Source organism: Heliangelus exortis, chromosome 3 (assembly GCF_036169615.1).
Source record: "Heliangelus exortis chromosome 3, bHelExo1.hap1, whole genome shotgun sequence".
Lineage (NCBI taxonomy): Eukaryota > Metazoa > Chordata > Aves > Apodiformes > Trochilidae > Heliangelus > Heliangelus exortis.
The window spans coordinates 49,456,342-49,478,616 of NC_092424.1; the positions used below are offsets into that span (position 1 = coordinate 49,456,342).

Consider the following 22,275-nt stretch of genomic DNA (forward strand, 5'->3'; position numbering starts at 1 on the left):
AAACAGAGCCCTGAGCTGCAGCTCCCACTCTCCAGCTGGCAGTTGAGTCCAGTATTCAAGTCACTACATTTAAAATATTATAAAAAAATTGACATATTTTGCTTGTATATATAACAAGTAGCTTCTAAAAAAAAAAAAAAAAAAAAAGAGATAATAAGATATGTCTCTGCTTTCTTACTATCTAGAGAATATGAGCCTAAAACCAAATCCTTCTCATGACTGTGTAAGCTTCCCAGACACTATGAAAAAATGCCTGCAGTAAATCCAAGTTAAAATTTAATGTACTTTTAACCAGTGATGGATTCCCCAAAATAATTAAAATTATATAACTTTGTAGTTGTGAAGAAATTATTGACTGTTACTGTGTTAATTAGTTATGTAGCTCAGTGTTTCATCCATTTTAGCCACTCAGGTGAGAGCCTTGACTGATTTGCTTTTCTTCATTTTACCCAATATGAGCCTCTAAAACTGTTTTCCAAATCTCCTGTGATTTAGCTCTGACCAAGCTAGCTCTGGCTTAGCATGCTGGGGGGAGAGCAGGGTGCTGGGGGTTGTTAACTGCTATTACAGCTTTCTTAATGCAAATATGCAAATGACCTTCATTTTGTCCTCCTTCAAGTGCCTCTAAGCATAGCATGAATTTTCCCCGATACTTATACTCCTAATACCAATCCTTTCTCTAAATCTCTAATTAGTATTTGCTTCTGTGTTGCTGCCTGCTGGAATTAATTGATATTTGTTAGATGCTGAAGGGCAGGAACATATGGTGCCACCTCGTGTGCTGTGCTGATCTGTATAAAACCCTTCTGCTGTAACTGCTGAGTCAGTGCTTTGCTTTCCTCTGCAATGGCAGGAGCTCCGAAAGACTGAGAAGCAGCAAAGGTGAAAACATTTAAACCAGTGTCAGAGCAACACGACGACAGCTGTGTTAGAAAACAACATTGTCCAATAGGAAAAATATCTGTGGAGAACACAGTGTTAAAGACCTGACTTTGAGCCTATACCCATGTCAGGAGGATTGCTTTGGACTAGATCGATTCTGGTCCCCTGGGCTGAATCCCAGTACACAGAAGCAGCACAATGTATTTGTTGCTGGAGCATGTCTTTTCATTTAGTTTCAACCAGGAGGAAACCAGATCCTCTGCTCCATGGCTGCTCTGTGATGCCTGCCAAGCATTGTTTAAGCTCTACCAAGTTTATCAAAGCACTAAGCAGGAAAAGTTGGAAGATAATAAATGTAAGCACAACCTATACTTGTCAAACTTCTCATCTGTAGCAGCAATGGCCCATGTGTGATCTAATATCCAGTTCATTTCTCTACAGGTGTCCAAACTGAATGGTTAATTCATGCTCTGGCTTTGAAATGGGTTTTAAATAACCATTTCCTTTGGCAAGAAAACATGGGTGTGATGAGAGGGCTGCTAATGCCAAGCTCAATACTTGTACCAGGACAAGCAAAAATGGTCTCAAGTTGTGCCAGAGGAGGTTTAGGTTAGATATTAGAAGAAACTTCTTCACTGAAAGGGTTATTAAACACTGGGATAGGCTGCTCAAGGAGGTGATTGAATCACCCTCCGTGGAGGTGTTTAAAAGACATGTAAATGAGGTGCTTAGGAGTATGGTTTAGTATTGGACCCGGTACAGTTACATTAATGGCTGGACTTGATGATTTAAAGGTCTTTTCTAAATAGAACAATTCTTTGATTCTGTATATGCAGTGTAGATGTAAACAAAACTCTTTGGCTTTTTAAGACTGACATAATCTTCCAAAAATACTGCAGCAGCCTTTGTGACCTCTTTCACTCATAAGCCACATACAGGTAGGTCTCCATATGACACGTGTGGACATTGTGTTGTAAACCATCTGTGGCCACTCATTTCTGTCCCAATGGCCAAAGCACACAGGGATTTCGTGACTTCAACACTAGTTTGCAGTTGTTGTGACTTGGACTTTGCTTCAAGCAGCAACTGCTCAGTGCTGGCTCTCACTCTAACAGTGCAGAATACCAATCAAAACATGAAAAGGCAGCCTACCTAAAACCCCTGAAGAAAACCACAGCTGTAGCAGAGCAGAACATATTGCCTTTGTTTTGGCATGGAGCCCTTTGGCATGGAGCCCACGTCAGAGGGTCTGACGGAGGGGGTGGGAGCTGGGCTGCATGTAATCTTGTGTGAGGCTGCAATTCCCAATTCCCCTCTGAGATTCTCAGTGACTGGAGCAGCTCTTGGGGACCATGAGCAAGTCCTGCCCAGCAATCTTGGCCGTAACTTACTGGGGTCTCTCCCAAAGAGCATGTCTGCCCACTGCACAGGAGTCCAGCCCTCGGGAATATCCTGTTTTCCATGTTTTGAGATGAGAGAAGAGGGCACAGTGGCTGTGTGTAGAAGGCACTGTCTGACACTTTAGGTGGGCAGTGAGGAGAAAGGCCAGAGGGCCTGGAGACAGGGGGAGGATTCCAGAATTGCTGAAATATTTTTTATTCCTGCTGCACATACAGGCCTGAGCTGCCCAAGCTATTGGTTTCCATATGTGACAGAGGCCAGACACCACTTCTGCACTGCACCCACCCATAACACAGCAACACCTCCCAGCATCCTGCTGCAGAGCACAGGGCACTCGTGCTTCCTCAGGAGGTTTTTTTTCTCACAGGCATCCTTGCCCTGCTGCATACCACCAGCTAGGGATGCTGCACATCATTACACAAGTGTTATCTCTTAGAAAGCAGGGGCTGGATCCTACGTTCATTGACATGTTGCTGCTGCAGGATTAAGGCATCTGTGTTTGTACTGCAATTGCTCTGAGTGCTTTTTTATTTTTTTAAATCAACCTTTTTTAGGGAATTGGTTGTGGTAGTGAAAACATACAATGCATTACCAGCTGGCTTCATCATTTACTCGCCTTTCTTCAGAAAAAATAAATCAAAAATATAATGAAAAGCCATAAAAGAAAAATGAAATAACCCAACGGCCACACCAAACCAAAACCTAAACAAAAACTAACTCTCCTTTGCAAAGAAAAAGCTTGCCTGGGAACCAGAGGTGCTGAAAAATTAAACTGGCCACGGCTTTTAGTGCTGATTTGACACACTTTGCTCCCAGGTCTCGAGCAGATAAAAGTACCAGAGAATTAGTGCAGAGCTGGGGACGAAATCTAGACTTTGTTATTCCTAAACCACTCAGCTTAATCCCTTCTTAGAGAGGACACATCCATGGAAGAAAAGCCTATTGTTTTTAAGGCTATGCTGTAGACCCATCTATTGAGGGTTTTTTTGTTGTTTTTTTTTTTAAAGTTTGTGGACTTAAATACATACTGTTGGGAAGTTGAATACACATTTTCTCAGCCAAGGAAACCCATAAATTGGCTGCATTTACTGACAGGAGAAGGTGCTGCTAAGGCAAACATTCTATTTCCTGCTGAGAGGCTGTGAATCGTAGTGCACAAAGCCATAGAGTACAGGGGTTTTATCCCATTGTAAAAATACCAGGGTGAATTTGTTGCCTGGAAGAAATGAAATGCAGTGAGATAGTGTGAAATACCTTAATCTCTTGCTTACTGACATAATGTGTTTTGGATCACTTTCCATTATATTACCCTAAAGAGACAGACATTTGGGTTGATGAGATTTCATCGATTTTTCATAATTAATATAGGTTTTTCTGAGGGAATTGTATCTCTAGTACAGCAATGTGTTTTGTTTTTTTTTCCATATTTTACTCTCACTAGTCTTCACGTCTCTCTCATTTACTTTTGTTTCAGCACCTTTTGCTTTTCATGGGTCTTTAGTTCCATTAAACATCCAGCGCTAATTAGACTCTGTTGTCTAAACTGTACCAAACACTTCACTCAAAATCAAAGAGCATTTAATTAGTTAGTCTACAGGTTACACCCTCTCTTGCAACATTAACACAAATGAACAATAGAAATGCTTGTTACAGCCAAACAAAAATGGAAAAAAAAAAATCTTCTTTAATGGCAGTCAAGATTTCCATTTCACTATTGATGAAGGAAGGCATGACAAGTCCTTGCCACTCAGCTGATTGCTGGGCTGTGTGTAGAGGAGAGAGGGCAAGGCAACAGGAATGCTTAATTCTCTCCTTTCCTAGGAACAGACACCCAGGCAAAGTAGGTCAGCAAGAAGGGGTGAAGCTGTGAAGAGCCGAGGCCTTTGCTTACTGTGGCCTGCTGCTAAAATGGGTAGGATCAAATTTTCAGAGTTCCACTCCTACAGCTTTTTTTTTGGATCTCCAGGTGTTTATTCTAGTGTTCAGATGGGAAGCAAGGAAGCACAGAAACACTTGCTGGTCTAGTAATGCTTCTAATGAATACGGCAAGAGGATGCTAAAGTTCAGTTTATCTGTGTTTTTATATCTCTGGATGTGCTACCAACATGCTATCAAGCTCTTCTGCTTGCCTGATAGTTTACTCAAGTCTGGGGAGGGAGGAGATGGATGCCAAGTTTGGGATACATGGACTACAATGGGAGCTCTGTGTTAATGTACCTGCCCATATCTTCTAACCACTCATGGGCAGGAGAGGAGTTACTGAGACCATAAACTTACTGAATGGCATCACTAGAAAAAGCTGACATGAGAGAAAGTGATTCATACACCACATCTCTGCAGACTAACACTGACACTTCAGCTGACCAGTCTGAACCAATGCTGATTTTATGAGGCTAAACCTGGTCAGAGATAAAGATACATTAATCTTCTACATGGCTCTTTAATTGGGATTGAATGAAACAGAAATTGCTCTAATATTCAACTAATCCAAATTAAGCTCATTCATCATTATTTTTTAATGTTAGATTCAGATGAAACCTGGGATCAGGGTCTTGAACTTTTTGAGGACAAGATTTAGCCTGTTTTAACTCATTAGCAAGAGTGAACCCCAGAGGCTGCCATTAGTTGGAAAGACAGATGTGCTTCATGGCACACTTCCAAGGCCTGGTCTCACAACTCCAAATCAAGGTTTTGGTTGACATGAGCAATAGCTGTCTGTCAGTCTGTGTGACTGCAGTTCCTACCGTGTGAACAAACACGCAGATTCATTCCATTAAACATCCAGCACTTCAGTCCCCAAATTCTGTGCTGCTAAGTAGTTGTGACGCAGCTGAAGAATTCACCCGAGCACCTGGAAGCTCAGAAATGTCCTTGGTCCAACAAGCTGAGACATAGCCGTTCTCTGAGAAAGACAGACAACTACATCTTCTCAATTTGGCAACCTGAAATGGTGAGTCAGGATGTCGAAAAATGCCAAGGGTGTTGTCAATGAACCTATTTTGGAACTGGGCTTGACCTTTACCTACAGGTTGGATTATCTCACATATGCAGCCTCTTTTCAATTGCACAGCATTCTACTCCTACGTTATATACTCAGCTTAAATGGGTGAGACCTGAAAGCCTGAAGCAGAATGGAAAAAAACCCATTTCTGTCATCCCCCTACTAACATCTCCAGGGTTAACAAGCAGCAGACATCTACACATACAGTGGTTTTGAAAATTGAGAGTTAGTTGATTTATAATTCATTTTTCTACTGTCTTCTCCCACCAGAGGTGCAGAGATAAACCCACAGATCTCTGTCTTCCTGCAGCCAAGGTCTGTACCCCTCAGCAGTCTTCTCAGATCACTTCAAATGTAAGCTGATAGCTGAAGATGGATGAGGGCTTGTTTAAATGAAAGTGGTTTTATATGAATGGATACTACATACATGCTATAGAGAAATGAAGATTCAATAATACAAAGATAAAAAACTTTTGTTGAGCTACTGGTTGTTGAAAAAAGCGATTCAAATAGAATAGATCAAAAATGAAAATTGGGATATGTTCCCTGGAGATAAATCCCATCATTCCAATTCTGTATCTATTGAAATATTCTGAGTTCTTTTAGCTGGCATGATTCTTATAACAAGAAAAAATTGTCTCAGAAAGACAGAAGCATGTTACTTATTTCTTGCATTTCGTATTATAGTGCTATATCAACTTTAGCAGAAACATCCATGGTGTAAATTAATTCATACAATTGTGAGAACTTGAATTTGCTAATTCCCTGCCCTTATAATATTCTGTGAGTCTTGTATTTATCCAACTAAACAGCTAAAACCCTACAGATGCACCGGCCATGACTGCATGTGTTAGGGAGATACTGGGTATCAGCTGCAGGAAAGCTGGAAGCAGCAGTGACTTAACGAAGAGCCAGGGCTGCACGGCACAAGGCGGACGCGATGGGTCGGGCTCCTGTGACGCATGATTGACTCCTGACGTGCTGAGGGATGGTGGAACAAGTCCCAGCTGGAAAAAAAAGACCACACAAAAGGCAGTAGCTGGGATGCAGCGCTGCCTTTGGGAGATCTAGTCAAATGACTGACAAAAATCTATTAAGGATAGGGGGGCGAGCATGACTAAAAGGTCTCACAGCGTTTATTCTGACAGGATGATTAATTTCTCATTACTCATCTAGAATGGGACTGTCTGAGGGGAATTCAGGGAAATATTTGATTCTTTCAAACATTGATTATTTGGAGAGAAGCTCTTGCATAAATCCAAGTACCTTATCCTCTTTGTTTTGGAATGGCATGGCATTAATGGCTTTCTAATTTCTTGGTGAAGATTCTTCAGCATGTCAGCACTATGACTCCTTAGTTCAAAGCCAAGAGCCAAATCCTTAGCTGCTTCAGAGGGTTTAACTTACTTGGACCCTTTCTGTACCCTTTCATGCCATCTTGTTCCTCCTCATCTTCTAGGACTGTAGGTTCTGCTGATGTGTTGGGCTCAGGCCCAAAAGTGGAAAAAAATCATGACTCCTAACCTGCAGTGCTGCTTGGCTCCAGGAATTTTTACCTGATAGTCACCTGGATACTAATCTTGACTTCTACCTGCAAAGAAGCACTTTACATTTGATGACCCTCAAGAGATAGATTAAGTATTCGCTGCTTTAGTCTTCTTGTTTTCTACCTTGTGTGGCTCCTGCTTTTATGGCTTATGCCTCAAGTGCTGTTTGGGAAGCTCTGTGTGTTTATACCATCTATAGCAGCTGAGCTTAAGAGACAAAGGAAAAGCTAGGATAATGCTTTGATCTTTCCCAAAAAACATACATAGCAATGGCCATGCTGAAACAGACAAGAAGTACTTATAGCCCAACACCCTCTCTAGGCAGCAGGTGCCAATGCAAAAAAAAAAAAAAAAAAAAACACAAAAAAAAAACCCAGGGAAAACATTACAAGGGAACTTTCCAACGCAACTATTTTTGTTGGATGGGCAGGGGGAAATAATCAGATCTGGATATAGTAAGAGAAGGAGAAAGAGAAGAGTGTTACCAAGAAATCTGCTCAGCAGAGAAGTTGTGAAGGAAATAGGGAGGAACTGTGGAAACAGGAGATGATGAAAAACATTGTACATGAGGGAGGCAGAGCTGCAGGAAACTGGTTGGGATAGTAGACACAGGAAGGATAGATGAAGAGAGCAAGTAGAGAAAACGCCTATGGAATAAGGGAACTGAGCATACATTAGCAGATATGAGAACAGCCAGTTCCTTCTATTAGCTGTGTACCTACTATTAGCTGTGTAAAAGGAAGGAGTTTAAGAACATGGTTTTCATGCCTATGTACTCAAGAGAGTCTGGGTTTTGAGTAAATTTGAAAATTTCATGATTTTCTATCTATCTTCTCCTAAATACCTTATCTATCTGAGCCTTTGCCCATATGCCTCTGAAGAGAGGCAGAATAAAAACAAGCATGGGAGAAACTAGGAACTTTTTGTTGTACGGCAGCTTTTCAAATAGATTTGTAAAATGTATGGGTGACACTGCTCCAGGAGTGCCCAGAAGCCTCAGCTGTTCTGAAAGGAATGGCAAATTTTCTTCCCTAATCTTCCCTGGAGCCAGGATACTACTAGCTTGCAGTCCTAGGATGCTAGAGGACCCTTTTGGAATGGAGAGGATAATTGCTGGATGGTTGAAGGATTCCCCTCTCCCCTGACATACAGTTTCTGTCCCACAATAATTACAAGTGGTAATTACTGCTAGTGTCACAATTCTTAGGGCAAGCTGCACAGGATAGTTAGAAATGATGGATCCATTTTGGTCTTTTTTTTTTTTTTTTTTTTATCTTTTCCCCACAAAATGCTTTGGCGTCCTGGAAAACTGATGCCTAATGTCTGTGGATTTGCACGATGTATTTGTTTAAGACATATGACTATGCTGACTGTAAGTGAATTGAATTTTATTAGGCAGTTGCTGTATGCTCTAAATTCAATTTCCCACTGGAAGAAAAAACACCACAACACAGCAAAATAAAAACAACTTGAAAGCTGCATAACGATTGTTGTTTCATGGTTTGCACTTCTGTCTAATAAAGAAGCTCTTCTTGGTGAAGAGAAGAATGTGAAAGTTCATAGAAAAAACAAGACAGAAGCTCAGAGTAAATGTCCAAGTGAGCAAAGCTTTCAGCTTTTTCTTCATTATGATTCTAAGTCAGTATTGCAGGGGTGCACTGGATGGTAAATTGTGAGGATGTAAATATTCATTAATTTTCCACCCACTGTGCTGATTGATACTTGGTGTTTCTAGGGACTTTCACAACTTAAATAGTTGCATGAACGTAGCTACTATTCAGAATTTCTTCTTATGTTTTAGAATTTAGAATTTCTTCTTCTTTCTTCTTTCATATCTTTATGAAAAAAGTGTCTGTCAACACCTGGTAAAATAGCAGTCACAGTATATTTCCAGGGCTAAAGTGTATTTTTGTTTTATTTTCTTTCAGGAGAGAGTCTTTGCCACAAAAGGCGAGGAAGCTAGTACTTGTGCAAGTCAGTTTTAGTTTTGCATTGACACTGACATACAAAAAAGATCTATGTTAGATGTTGAGTGGTGGATAGAGAATTGGCTATTCCATGGGATATGTTTAGCCCTTATACTCTTTCCTTCTGTTGCTGAGGAAAAATAGGCTACATTTTTAGGCTGAATCCTTGTTACAGGACTTGGTCTGAGGAAAAGTGCAGCCCTGGTTTGGATATTTATTCTCATTTTTGTTCAGCTTGCTTCTCTATTGCATTCAGAAAGTGATCTTCCATCTTGATCTTACAATTAACGCCTGATTTTTTTTTAATTGGAATGGTGCACCACAGTAAATAAAGTAGCTGCACTGTTTCGAATACACTCTCAAATCCAAAATAATTTTTTCTTCATGACAGAAAAAAAGGAATGTTTCATCAGCAGTATCTTTTACATTCCTGGTTAGATAGTCTCAGTGTACATTAAATTATTGCAAACATAAATACAGTGAGTCCATTTAGGGTAGGAGGTCATAGTTTTGTGTATTTTAATATTTCATTTAAAATGAAAACATTGCTTTGTTTATATAAAGTACTAAGTGATATATTGTTTTTTTTATAAACAATCCTATTTTTAAATTTAATTTTCATTTAAATTCCTTATTCCAATGTTCTCATCGGTCTTCATTTTTCTTTTCTGTGACGGGTCTTTTGCTTAAGTAGAGCTTCCTACCTCTCAAACAACATCTTCGAATTTCTGTCTGCTAACAAAATCTGAGAAGAGGCTGTCAGAATTTGGTTTGTTCAGCCTAGAGATGAGAAGGCAAAGGTAACCAGAAAGTAGTCTTTCACTGTATATTTGAAAACTATAGACAAGGCAAAGCCAAACCAAAGGAATCTCCATCCCTGCAGATTTTCAGAAGTCATCTGGGTAAACCCATCTGCAACCTAATCTGAGTTTGCAATTAGCCCTGGTCTGAGCAGAGCATAGGACTGGATGACCCCCAAGAGTTGTTTCCAATCTAAATTTCCCTATTCTTCTCCAAAATAATACTTAAAAAAAAATGATTTTTAATGCGGATAAGTCAGCGTTGAGAATATTTAACAGTCAGTACTTTTCAGTAGAGTCCACACAGGTCATGGGAGTTGACATGATGTGCACTAAATTTTTAAGTTTAAACTTTATGCACAAGCTTATCTCTCTGAAGACATTTGCATGTGCTAATCTTCCTTTATATGCTGAGTTTTGTTATGTATTCATTATGATTAACACTTCAGATAAAACAGGAGATTTTCATACCTTCTCTCACTGCTATTCTTACTGCACTCTGGGCTCTCCCAATGTACTCCTCATACAGTCAAATAGCTGCAACATTTTACACAGAAGTATCAATAGCTGTATTTACCTGAACTTACAGCCTAGTTTTGCAAATATTTGCCATTGTCTATGAATAGTTCTATTCAGTCTAGAGAATTATTCAACTTGTGCCCTAGTGGAAACCCTAGAAAAGTACCTGAGCTTCTGTTGTTTCAGAAAAGCAGAGAAGTATTAGTTTGCACTCATTCATTGAACATTATTCATTGCAGCATAATCATGTGGTATTCCCTCACTATTTGTGTGACTCTGAGTTTCCTTTTCTAGGTGAACAAATTCACAAATATCTCAGTGGAACTGTATTAATTTTAGAGTCTCGTTCATCCACTATGGATTACTCTTCTAAGTATTTGTGTTCTTGTCTAGCTTTTCTTCAGCCATCAAATACACCAGGGTATTGTTCAAAACATAAAAAAATGTTAAGCTATCAAAAGCAAAGGCCCAAATTGCTTCCTTAATGTATCAAAAATTGAGTAAGTCTTGATAAAGGTAGTAAAAATAAACAGCTCTAAGGATTTCTGAACGTGTTTTGTACTTGGGTATAAGTTGGCTTTCAGCTACATCTTTATATACCTCATTCCAAGCAAAATGCCTATATATAATGTCTCATGGTATAGAAAATATGTGATCAGAGCTTTACAAAATTTACCATTCAATATTGTCAGATAATGTAATCCAATATCTGATCATAGGTTTTAATAGCATACCCCTCAGAACAAAAGTTCAAGGATGAAACTTTCTAAGTCCTTGGTATGCTGAATAAATCATAAAATCATGTAAGTAGGAAATGACCTTTAAGATCAAGTCCAACCATAGACGTAGGGTGCCTTATCTTTAAAGGATACCTAAGCCTATTATTCAGTTTCACTATGTAGTTTTTGACAATATCAATAACATTTATGTTTTATTAAATGAATAATATAGACTGGCATGTGAAACCTGCCAGGAATCTCAGGTTTGACTTAGGGAGGGTCTACAAAACTTACAGAGCAGAAAAAAAAAACCACTCTGCAAAAATAGTATTTTTTCTGCCATGCATCTCATCTGGACTTGATTCTTCTGAATACAAGTTAGTAATAACTCTTATGCATTTTGCTGGAAAACCACCCTTAAATGCAAAAATCCCATACTTACAGTCCACTACCAACTTACATGCAAAAACTCTGCCAGCAACTTCATAGCAAACACTTCTGTACTTGCCCCCCAGAGGTGTGTATGCACATAGTGGCTGCACCATCACAGTCCGGTATAGTCACTGTTATTTCTAACACCTTTATTATCTGCTGAACTTGAAAAAGAAAGTTAAGACTGAGTTTGGCCACATTTTAACCACTTGTAAGTACCTAACCTTTTCAATGCACCTTGCAATATAACGCTTTTCATGAGAATGCTGCTATATTACATAGCCCTGTGGTGAACTACCATGAAGTACTGAGGACAGACCTCTTTCAAGACGTCCTACAGGAAACCTGCTACAAATAACCCCCAACACATATAAAAAAGGGAGGGCATTCCTACTCCAGCACACCTGCTCCTAGCAGTGGGTACGCTCAGGGGAGGCAGGGTGGGCGCCTCCACCGCCAGTCCCCGGTCGGGCTGCCGCTGTCTCAGCCCCTGCACCTTCTGACTGGACCCGACAGGCAGAGCAAGCCAGAAGTGCTCTGACTCCCTCAGCCTCGTGTCTGAAGAGTCTTCCGAGGAAGAGGAATTTTTGTAAGAAAACAAGTTTCAACCTGGTTTAAATTAAAATGGAAGCGGGGGGGATCCGCACCTTATACCCCTAGGAATCGACAAGGGAAGCGAGACGCCCTGACTAACCTGCTCCGTAGCCCATCGGGACGGGTGGGGGCCGCGAGTATGGGTCGGGTCGGGCCGGGTCAGACCAGGCAGCTCTGGCAGGCGGCGGCCTGGCGGGGGCGCTGCCAGCCCAGCGTTGCGGGCCGAGCGCGGCGCACAGCGTGCGGCGACTCCGCTGGCCCCGGGCAGCCCGCCGCGGCGGCTCGGTGAGAGGGGCCAGAGCTTCACGGGTTGCCCATCCCTTCCCGGGGACGGGGAAGGGGAGGTTCGCCCACGCCGACAGCTCCGCTTTACCCCCCCGCCATCCCCCCCAGCCCTCCTCTCCGGAAGGGTCGCCCTTCAGCCGCGAAAGGGCTCGGAGCCCCCGCGAGGGAGTCGTCGCCGCCGTCCGTCTGGTTGTCCCAAGGGCGCTGGGGATCAGCGCTCCGGACGGGGCACTCTCGGCGCGGTGCCTCTCCCTTGTGAGGGGGAAAGGGGACTGGGGAGCCCACCGGATAGCCTGCGGAGCGAAGGCAGCCCTGCTGCTCCCCACCCGGGCTGCCTTTCCCACGGCGGATTGTGAAGCGGGGCGACCGGCGGGAGAGACCGCTGGCTGGCAGCGGGGAAAGTTGGAAAAGGCCCTGGGGAGAGCGGGGGTCAGGGGGTTGGCAGCCGGGTGACGGGCGCGGAGGAGGAGCGGGGAGAAGCCGCACCGGAGCACCAGGAGGAGCCGGAGGAAAGCTGCAGGCGGCGCCTCAGGGGTAGGGGAGGAAGGAGGACCCGGGAGGGGAGCACCGCTCTGGGGTATCGCTGGCGGGGAGGGGAAAGCACCGCCACCAGCCGGGAGGGGAGAGGGGGTGAGGCCAGTGACCTGCCGCAGATCAGCTAATCCACCGTCAAGACAAGCCGCTGCCGGAGGATGCACGGAGCGCCGGCTGCCCGCACCGCCCTGCCTCCGCCTCCTCCCCAGGGCGTCTGCGGGCAGCGGCGGGAGGGCCATCAGGAATAGGGGGAAGCGGGGAAAGTTCTGCGCCGGGCTCAGGGCTACGTGCCCCTCAGGGGCAGAAGGGCACCGCCGGCATCAGCGCGGAGAGAGTGGGGTTGGAAAGCAGTTTCTGGGCTTGGTGCCGGCGAAGAGTCTGGAACCAGCATCCCAGGGATGAAAGGGAAATAGGAAAGTAACTCGGAAAAGTGAGTGGGATTCTTAATTTTTTTTCCTTCTTCTTTTTTTCCTCCTTATCCGAAAGGGCTGGTTTAAAAGGAAAGCAGAAGCCACCGTGTGCCGGGAGAGATACGGGAAAGGAGAGCACTGCACACCTGCACCCCTGTCTGTACTGGGCGAGGGTGCGGAAACCTGCGCACCGTTCTCCCCAAACATGATCGTGTACCAATGCAACTATACATAGTAAACAGAATCATCATGCGACAGAGTGCAGGAAGGTGAGACAGAAAGAGAAACTAACACTGAAAGGAAGGAGGGGGGGGTAGACAGTGACTGCGAATTACTTCCAGAGAAAGTGGGTGGATGTTGTGCAGCAGCGTCTTGGGATTTTAAGGGATGCACCCTTACATTTTGCTTCTCTCTAGTCCGAGGCTCCCTTTTCCGGTGACAGAAAGCGTCTGTACTTGGCTCTAGGAAATCAAGAGGAGGAATAAACAGGAGGGTTTCCTTCAGCAGTGCTTGCGATGTCCTACTGATCTCCTTTAAGGATTTTTTTTTTCCCTAGTGGATATAGATTTCTTGACCTTGAATTTGGGTCTTTCGAGTTGCACCGCAGTTTTTGTTTTGCGTTTTTATTTCCTTTGGCGAGGAGTGGAAAGGGGAAGGCTGGCTTCGGTGCTGAAAGTTGCAGTCATTATTTTGGAGCCAGCATGTGTACCAACATAGTCTACGAGTGGCTGAAGACCCTGCAGCTCCCCCAGTACGCGGAGTCCTTCGTCGATAATGGCTACGACGACCTGGAGGTCTGCAAGCAAATCGGGGACCCGGACCTGGATGCCATCGGCGTTGCCGTGCCCCACCACCGACGCCGGATCCACGAAGCCGTGCGGCGGCTGAAAGAGGCGGACGAGACGGCGGCGGGGCTGTACTTCACCCTGGAGCCACAGCCACCGCCTCCGCCGCCTCCGCGGCCGGCGCCCCCCGCCACCGGGCGCTGCCCCCGCCGGCTGACCGGGCAGGAGGAAACCCGGAGGGGGATGGCCCCCCGGAACCGCCCCGGCGGGAGGCGGGGGGCAGCCAGTGGCGGGGGGCTGGTCGCCTACCCCAGGCTGAAGCTGAAGATCATGATCCGGGACAAGCTCATCCGCGACGGCATCAACCTAAGCAAACCCCCCTACTCCAACAAGGTAAGAAGGGCCTTGCCACCTGGTGCTCCAGGAGGGGCGGTGGTCCCAGATGTGGTGGGGCAGTGGTGGGAGATGAACAAGTGCTTCCACAGGCAGCAGTTGAGTAGCAGCCACCTGGAGATGAGGAGGTCTGTTGCAGCCTGGTTCTGCCTCTTCCACACACTTGTGCTCAGTGTCTCAGTTGAGCTTGTGGCATTTTTGGAGGAAGAGGTGGCATCCATATGGAAGTGAGTGGTGGTCCCACTTCTGCTGAGCATTTGGTGTCTCATCGGTGCTTGTAGAATTTTCAGAGGAAAACACGGTCAGGATTTAGCACCAGCAAGGTGTGGAGTGGGGTCAAAGTAGGTCAGATCCACCAATGCTTGTTGGCCTGATGTAGACTTGCAGGGTGGTGCAGCATTGCACTGCATTTTGGTTTGGTTTCACCTCTGGTTTTTGTTTGTGGTTTTTTCTTTTTGTTTTGGGTTTGTTTTGGTTTGGTTTTTTTTCCTCATTAACCGGTTCCTTTAGTCCAGTCTGGTTCGGGGTGTGAAGGCAGAAACTGACAGCACAGTCTGATTGGTTTGGAGTTTTGCTTGTTTGGTTTTCTTCTCTGTGAAACCTTTCTATTGTGTTGGAGGGTGATTGCTTCTCTGATCTTTTGTTAAAGGTAATATTTTAGTGTCAGGTGTTGCTGAAATGGCTCAAGAAGCAAGTGGTAACATGGCTGGATTTGCCATGGATTTGTTCATTGGAGGACAGTAGTGTCTGGTGAATGTTGAAGCTGTTAATCAGCTGTGCCAGTGCAGGTCGGTTTGTATCCAGGACACACTGGCTGCTGAATGGCCAGAAAAGTGCACATTTTGGAAGAGTACATTCGAGTTTAATGAAACCCCGATATCTACCCAGTTATTCTTTTGAAAAGGTTAAAAAATAAGATTAATGTGGTTTAGAAGGCAGAATTATTTTTTTATAACTTTTTCTGTAGTTTTCTTGCTGAAAACATAATAGGCAGAATAAATAGAAATATAGAATTAATTGATTAATACTATGAAGGAGAAAAGGATTTGTGGAAGAAAATAAGGTGTTACAATGTATGGTTGCTTCAGAGTTTGCCAAGTTGTTTGATGGCCCAAGTTGCCTGTATTTTCTTTTATGATTTGAAGTCTGATTTTTCAAAAGGACTGAGAAGTTGTAGTTTATCTTCAACTTGTGGGTACTTTTTAACCTCTAAAAAGCTTGTGAAAGTATGGAAGCAAGGTGACAGGGAAGTCTGAAGGTCTGCGTTTCCAGAAATGTGCAGAATTAAAATTTGTAATGAATCATCTGTTATAGGGGACCTGGATGCTCGGATGATGAGTAAAATTCAATTTGGTAACAATGTGGAGGTACAGATAATACGACTGATGGGACAGTAAGTTTCAGGACATCAGTGGCTTGGTGATAGAGGGCCACTAGCCACTTCTCAAGTACAACACAGTTGACTGATTTGAGATACTTGTTTGTTCTCTTTTCCTGAAACATCTGACTGATTACATTGTTAGAGATAGTGTATCAGATCTGATAGGGCAGTAGCCAAATCTAACAAGACATCCATGAGCACCTAGTCAAGTACAGTATCTTTCAAAAGGTGCCGTGTCATTTCAGAGATATTTTTTTTTGTCCTTCCTGTGAAGTAATAAATCATTGGTCTGACACCTTTCTGAAATTACTATTATGTGTCTTATGTAGAAGTATGAAAGTTCTGGCTTATCAGTGTAGCTGCAGCACATTACCCACATCCATAGCTGTGTTTCACTTTATGCTTCCAGCTGTGTCTGCGTTCATAGACACCAATTCCATCTTACCGAGTGGATCCTCTACCTTCTCTCTTCTAGATCTCCTCTATAGGAATTGTAAAATGTCTAAGATGCCAGCATATGACATCAAGGAAGTTCAAATCTTTAGCAGTGATTTCTTCTTTAGCTCACCCTCTTTTAGTTTGATGGGTCTGATAATATTGTGGATTAACTGTCAACACAAGTTCATCTTACACAGAAAGCATTACTCAGCTTTAATTGGTTTTAATCTAAATGCATTATTTTGAAATAGAAGGAGGAACCAAGCTTACTTTCCTAGGTTTATTTCATCCATTGGTGTCAATGCATTTATTTTGGATAATAAATGCATTGTTTAACAGCAACAGAACAATTTTCTCCATCTCCTCAGTGTGAATCACTTTACATTGTAGCATGTTGTAAGAAACCATAAAGTTGGCAAGATCTGAGTGTGTGTTGCTCAACATGTTATTCTGAATGCCACCCACTGTAGCAATCCATCTCCAGAACAGCTTAAAGGGAATAGCAAAAGTTCATGTCGCTGTACATTATTCATCTGATGTTGTTTAGAGCAAGAAAAATGAAATACAGTATGCTTTCATTTGAGAAAACTCTGTATTATAACAGGGTCTCTTTAAAACTGTGAATACAATTTAAGAAACCTGTATTGTAGTTTTGATACAGAATATGCAGGGTGTAAACTTCTACATGTTGGAAGAAACTGAATGTATTACCTGCTGTGCACAGGATTAGAGAATCAGCCTGAACTCTGTGTCAAGTACTTTGTGCATTTATCACATGTCCATCTACAGGTGGCCATGTGGATATTATGGAACAGGTAACTAGACACTGACCTAATTGACATCTATTTGCATTTCTATTGCTGCTGTGCTGCTAAATAACCTCCTACTTCCCTCCATGGCTCACATGGAAAATGCCAGCATCTTTTCCTCTAAATATCTATGAATGGAAGGTAGTAGCTATGAGTGGAGGAGCATGCTTGTGTGTGTGTGTGTGTGTGCCTCCATATATGTATATGCATTTTACTTGTTTTCTGAAGAATACTTCACATGTTCAGTTATGTAGTTCTCAGACAATTTTTGAGTTTTATTTTAAAATGTACCCAAGAAGTGGAAATGCTGCTCCTCTGCCTGGTTTATAGCCTTTTGTGAAGTGCCTGAGCAGCTTGTCAAAGATCAAATAAAGATCAAAGACTTGTCAAAAGATCAAATATGAACGTTGAATATGGATGTGGAGATGCTAGAAGCATCCTTTTGCTGCCCTTCAGTGTTGCTGACTTTTCAGATGAAGGGTGAAACAGCGAAGTGGGAAGAATAGAAATGTACACGATAAACTTTTGTTTAACTTTGATTACAGTCAACAGAAATGAGTAACAACTACTTAGCAGAGCTCAATATAAATCTCTTAAAGACATGCAAACTTTGAATTGAATCCATGTGTGTGGGCGACTTCAGACATGGATAATTATCGCAAGCCATCTTGATTATTTCCATGGAGATTTTGAGCAAGGCCTCACATTCCCAAATAGCATCTTATATATTTTTCAGGTCTAAACCAAAGAATATAACTGTAACTGAGAAGAACTCTACAGAAGTCAGTTTTTGCTCCATGTTGGTAATGCTGCTTGATACTCAAAACCTTCTGTTTTAGTTTCATGCCTGCTTTTTCTGGCTAATAGCCTTAGAAATCTCATATATCTAATAAACTTCTTGTGGAGGTGATGACCTTGAATGCCCTTCAAACAAGAACCCATGATACCTCTCTCAGTCAAGTGAAACATCTGTGTCATCTCAAAACATCTAGCTGCTTTTAAAAAATTCTCCTTGGTGGTGGTAATTCTGTCCTTGATTAGGAAATTGTTTATGCCTAGTGTAGGGATGGTATTATTATCTTTTCTCATGTAGACATTTTGGAGGACCAGTCTGATGGCAGATGGAAACCAAAATGAGCAGCTCTTCTGGTTTCAGTGAAGATTAACAAAGGAAAGCACAGCACTGACCCTAACCGGCTGGATCAGAAGAAGCAGAGCCTTTACCTCCATCCTGAGACACTTCTGGCTTTGGTAGGCTTGTGACAAAATGGGTTATGTCCCTGCTGGGTTTGAACAGGAGTAATGTCACGAAATGTCACTGTGCTATGGAAATCAGAGGAGCACCAGTTTTGTCAATATACAGACAAGTAGGGTGCCTTGTTGTGCAACATGCCAAGAGAAATTAAGTATTCTATTTATCTTGAAAATAGACTAAGTGACATTTAATAGTTTACTGGAATTTCATTACTATTTCTAATTTAAATAAATGACCTGACATGTTTCTTGAGGAACTTTACTCAATTTTTCATCTACAGAATTGCAAATGCATTAAAAATCACTGAAAACATACATGCATTAAAAACTCCCTATCAATTAAGATTATTTGCTTACTCTCAGTAAAGTTATACTCACGTAGTTTTCAGTATTTATTAGAGAGAATTAAACTGTAGTGTGATGTAGTGAAATGAGGCAATCAGGTGTTGCTAATTACAAGGTGGGAGGTGTGAGCTTGTGTTAATCCCACCTGTGCCCAATTAGGGCTGACCCCAGCTGTGCATGAGCAGGATTGGGGGGCCAATAAAAGATGAGCTTCCGAGTGCATGCTTAGCTCACTCTTGAGCAGCCAGAGGAGGAGGTTACCTGAGTTTGGAGCAGAAGCACTGAACAAGGCTTGCCAAGTCTAAAGGCAGCAAGATTGGAGCAAGCCTTGGCAAGGACACCTGGCTTGATTTTGAAGTGCTGTGCCCCAAGAAAGGTTTGTCTGCTACAGTGTGACCCATGTGTTTGTATGTTACCTCTTTGTCACTCACTGTGCTGCTCAAGTTCACTAGCATGTCTGAAAACAAATACTAAAAATTTAGCTGCATTTGAGGTCATAATCTCAAAAGTTCAAGCAGATGCAGAAAAGTTAAGGAGTAAGATCTGAGTACCTGCTTAAACACCCAAAGATGTTTTTTAAAGTTTTGTACTGATGATATAGCACAGATTTGTGGTTCTTATTAAATCTTTGTTTAATCCTTGCCATTACATAGTGAGGAATGTTTCACATAAGTTAAATGTTAAGTGGTAAAGATGTCAGTGATATTGCTTTGAAACACATTGGCTCAAGCTGAGTCTGAGCCTGGGTAATGTAGCCAGCTCTTTAGATTATCTATAGAAGTGAATTCAGTGAGTTAAAAATATTGTGCTTGGAAGAAACGTCAACATTCAGCCATACTAGAATTAAACATCAACCTTTTTCTAAAGACCTGGCTGCTTTGGAATAACTGCATCAACTCTGATTAGCAGAGCATTCTCAAACATGCCTTGGGGAAAGCTGCCTATTGACAAAAAGTACTAGTGCATTAAGTTGTAACAATATTTTCATGGCAATAAATTAGCAAAGCTACAGGCAGTGTTCAGGAAGTGAAAAGGTATTTTATGTAAGAACCCACTGAATTTGCCTTTGGCTTCATAACTCTGTGTGCTTTTAAACAAAATATAGCACCTCATATACTGGGCAGTTGTTTGAAAGTCCTGTTTTATTAAACTCACAGAAAACAAACTGGAAAAGATCTTCTTGTAATCAGACCATTAAGGCAAAATGTTGCAGAATGTGAATAATACAGTAACATATTTGCATTTGAATTGTTCCTGAATATTTTAAAGTGTATCCACTCTCTTCTGGGAATGTTGAATGTAAGTCTTCCAGGGTTTCATTATCTCTCAGTTTTGAGAAGATCCCATTAGGGTGTATTAAAAGTAGAGGTCTGAATGAGAACAGTATCAACTCCGCATCCTTCTCACCCCCTTTCTGCAATCCTGCTCAGTTTCCCAGTGTATTTTCTCAGCTCTGGTTATGGCTGGCAGAGGAGAAGGGGACTGTGTGTCTCCCGGCTTGTGTGGGACTGAGAAGCTGGCACTGTGAGAAGGGCAGCTGCCCTATGAGGGGTGTCCTTCCTTCAGCTTCCACAAGGCTCTAACTTTGAAGGAAAAGCTGAATTTGAAGTCCCTGGCAAAAGAGGAGTACTTGGCCTCTAGGACTTCCATGAAGGCTTTTTTTCCCTCCCTTGCCCCCTAAAGGAGTTGATTTAGTGAGACCTCTGTGGTGCAAAGCTGAACTGAGTAATTGAATTTTCTCACATGATGTGAGGTTTTGTGTGCATGCTGCACCTCAAGAGGGACACCACCAGTGCTGTGCCAAAAGTCTAGCTACCAGTTACACTCCTGAAAACCTATAAACCTTCCTGGTTTCAAATAAGTTGGGTGATCATAAGTCTGAAGGATAAACACATTTTAACAAAAATATTGGTGTTGATATCCCCACCCCCAGAACTTGTCTCTGCCATATGTAGGATGATGAAGACCAAACACACAACCGTGTGTGTGTAATACCAAAGAAACCAAGATAATTTCTCACCAACAAAGTAGTCTTTTGAACTGTTTTTATAGTTTTGTTTATGACCAATATCACTATCTCACATACACCGTAGGATGTGTATGTGTGATTCAACTTCAGATGTGAAATTGAAAAATTTGCCTAAAGCCAGGAAAAAATTTAGAGAAGCATTGGGATCTACTTCTGCAGTGTTTTTGTCCTTTGCCTTACAATTAAAACTAAACTTCCTTATGTGTAACAGAAAAGTGATAAGGAATAACAAGTAACTTGCCTTTATGGCAATTAGCTACACCTGTTCAATTTTCCCTCTTACTTATACCAGGTGTGCATATATCATTAGGAGGAGCCCCTATCCACTACAGCATATAGATCCGTATGTATAATCTGAAACATACTAACAGCTATTACAGAATTTTTGAAAAGTGCAGCAGAGAGGTTTGAAGTGACAGCAATATTGTTATTGCAGATTAGGAACTGATGCATATATCACTTGCATAGGAGCTCAGTTACTGGTTTGAGACTCTTCCAAAGCAGGAGAGGACAGAGTGAGTTCTGACTAGATCAGTAGGTTTAACTTTTAAATGTCTTGCTTTGTCACTTTGAATGAGCCCCTCTGCTCAATATTTGACAAAACTATCTGGTTCAATCTCTTTGTCTAGGCTAATATGACATCTCATATTGATGTGCTTATCTTGACAAATGTGGCAGCTTGTACACACTGCAGGAATCACCATCTATTAAAAAAGCACGGTGGCACTATGTTTAGCACTGTCACATTATTTTGGGACCAGCTGTGCAGCAGGAAGGAGAGAATCTGGTGAACCTTCCCTGACACTGGCAGTCTGTGAGTCTGAGCTGGCCCAAAACAATCTCCAGTGACTCATCCAGCCTCTTCAGTTTGTTCCTCACAGATAGTAATAAAACTTGCCTTGCTGCAAAACAAAAGAGAAGTGGTGTGTCACACGAAACGCAAGTAAAAGGGCCTTCAAATTGTATCTCAGCCTGGTTCTCACAGACTCAGCAGGATGTGAGTGACAGTGATGCATGCTTCTCCTGGGAGCCTTGCTTCTCCAAGTTGGTCTCATTCCCAGTGAAGGCTGTGGGGGTTTTGCCAGTGATTTCATTCATTTGGTGCTAGGTTTGGCATGAAGTGTTTGAATTTAAATCAGCCAACAAGCCCACCCCTACCAACCGTAACTATCGTGGTGGGTGAGAACAGGATGACAGGAGATGAGAACAATAAATACAGCAGTTGTGTTGCTTTAAATATCATAATTGGTAGCTTAAACAGCAGAAAGACAGACTTCTGAACATAGATTTTACAGGTTTGTACTAGAATAAATGTTTGGTAAATATTGTCCGAAATCATCACTAATGTATATTTGCTGGAATCAAGTACACCTAGCTGTTTATAGCTGTTCTCTCGGTAACTTAAAATTAGGGAGAAATGGCAATAAATATTTCACAGGAAATAGAACTTACAACTGGGTACAAATGTATGTCTTCCACAAGTTCTTTATTCCCCAAGAATTGAATTTGAGTATCCACAGTTTGAAGCATGAATGTGGTGTTATTACCACATATGATGTCAGTTGGAACTTTATGGGGATATTAAGTTCAGTTCTGATGTCTGTGCCTCCAAAACCACACAGTAAATTTGGTGTGATTAAGATAAAAGTTAAAAAGCTGGGAAGAAGTCTTGCCTTTCAGTCAGGGACTAAGAAAAGCTTGTACTGTGTTTTTTTTTTTTCCTAGAGTTAGTTAAGTAGCCACTTGGCTG

The 22,275-nt window shown here is 42.3% G+C and overlaps 1 protein-coding gene across 2 annotated transcripts in view; it reads left to right on the forward strand.

The window, feature by feature from the left end:
• The first annotated feature begins 13,022 nt into the window (after positions 1–13,022).
• LOC139794662 (SAM and SH3 domain-containing protein 1-like) overlaps positions 13,023–22,275 on the forward strand; it is a 532,690-nt gene continuing 523,437 nt past the window's right edge. For both annotated transcript variants that reach the window (XM_071740526.1, XM_071740527.1), the window contains exons 1-2: positions 13,023–13,111; positions 13,732–14,269. In XM_071740526.1, coding sequence (XP_071596627.1) covers positions 13,793–14,269 — 477 coding nt within the window. In that variant the 5' untranslated portion in view covers positions 13,023–13,111; positions 13,732–13,792. The remainder of the gene's footprint in view (positions 13,112–13,731; positions 14,270–22,275) is intronic.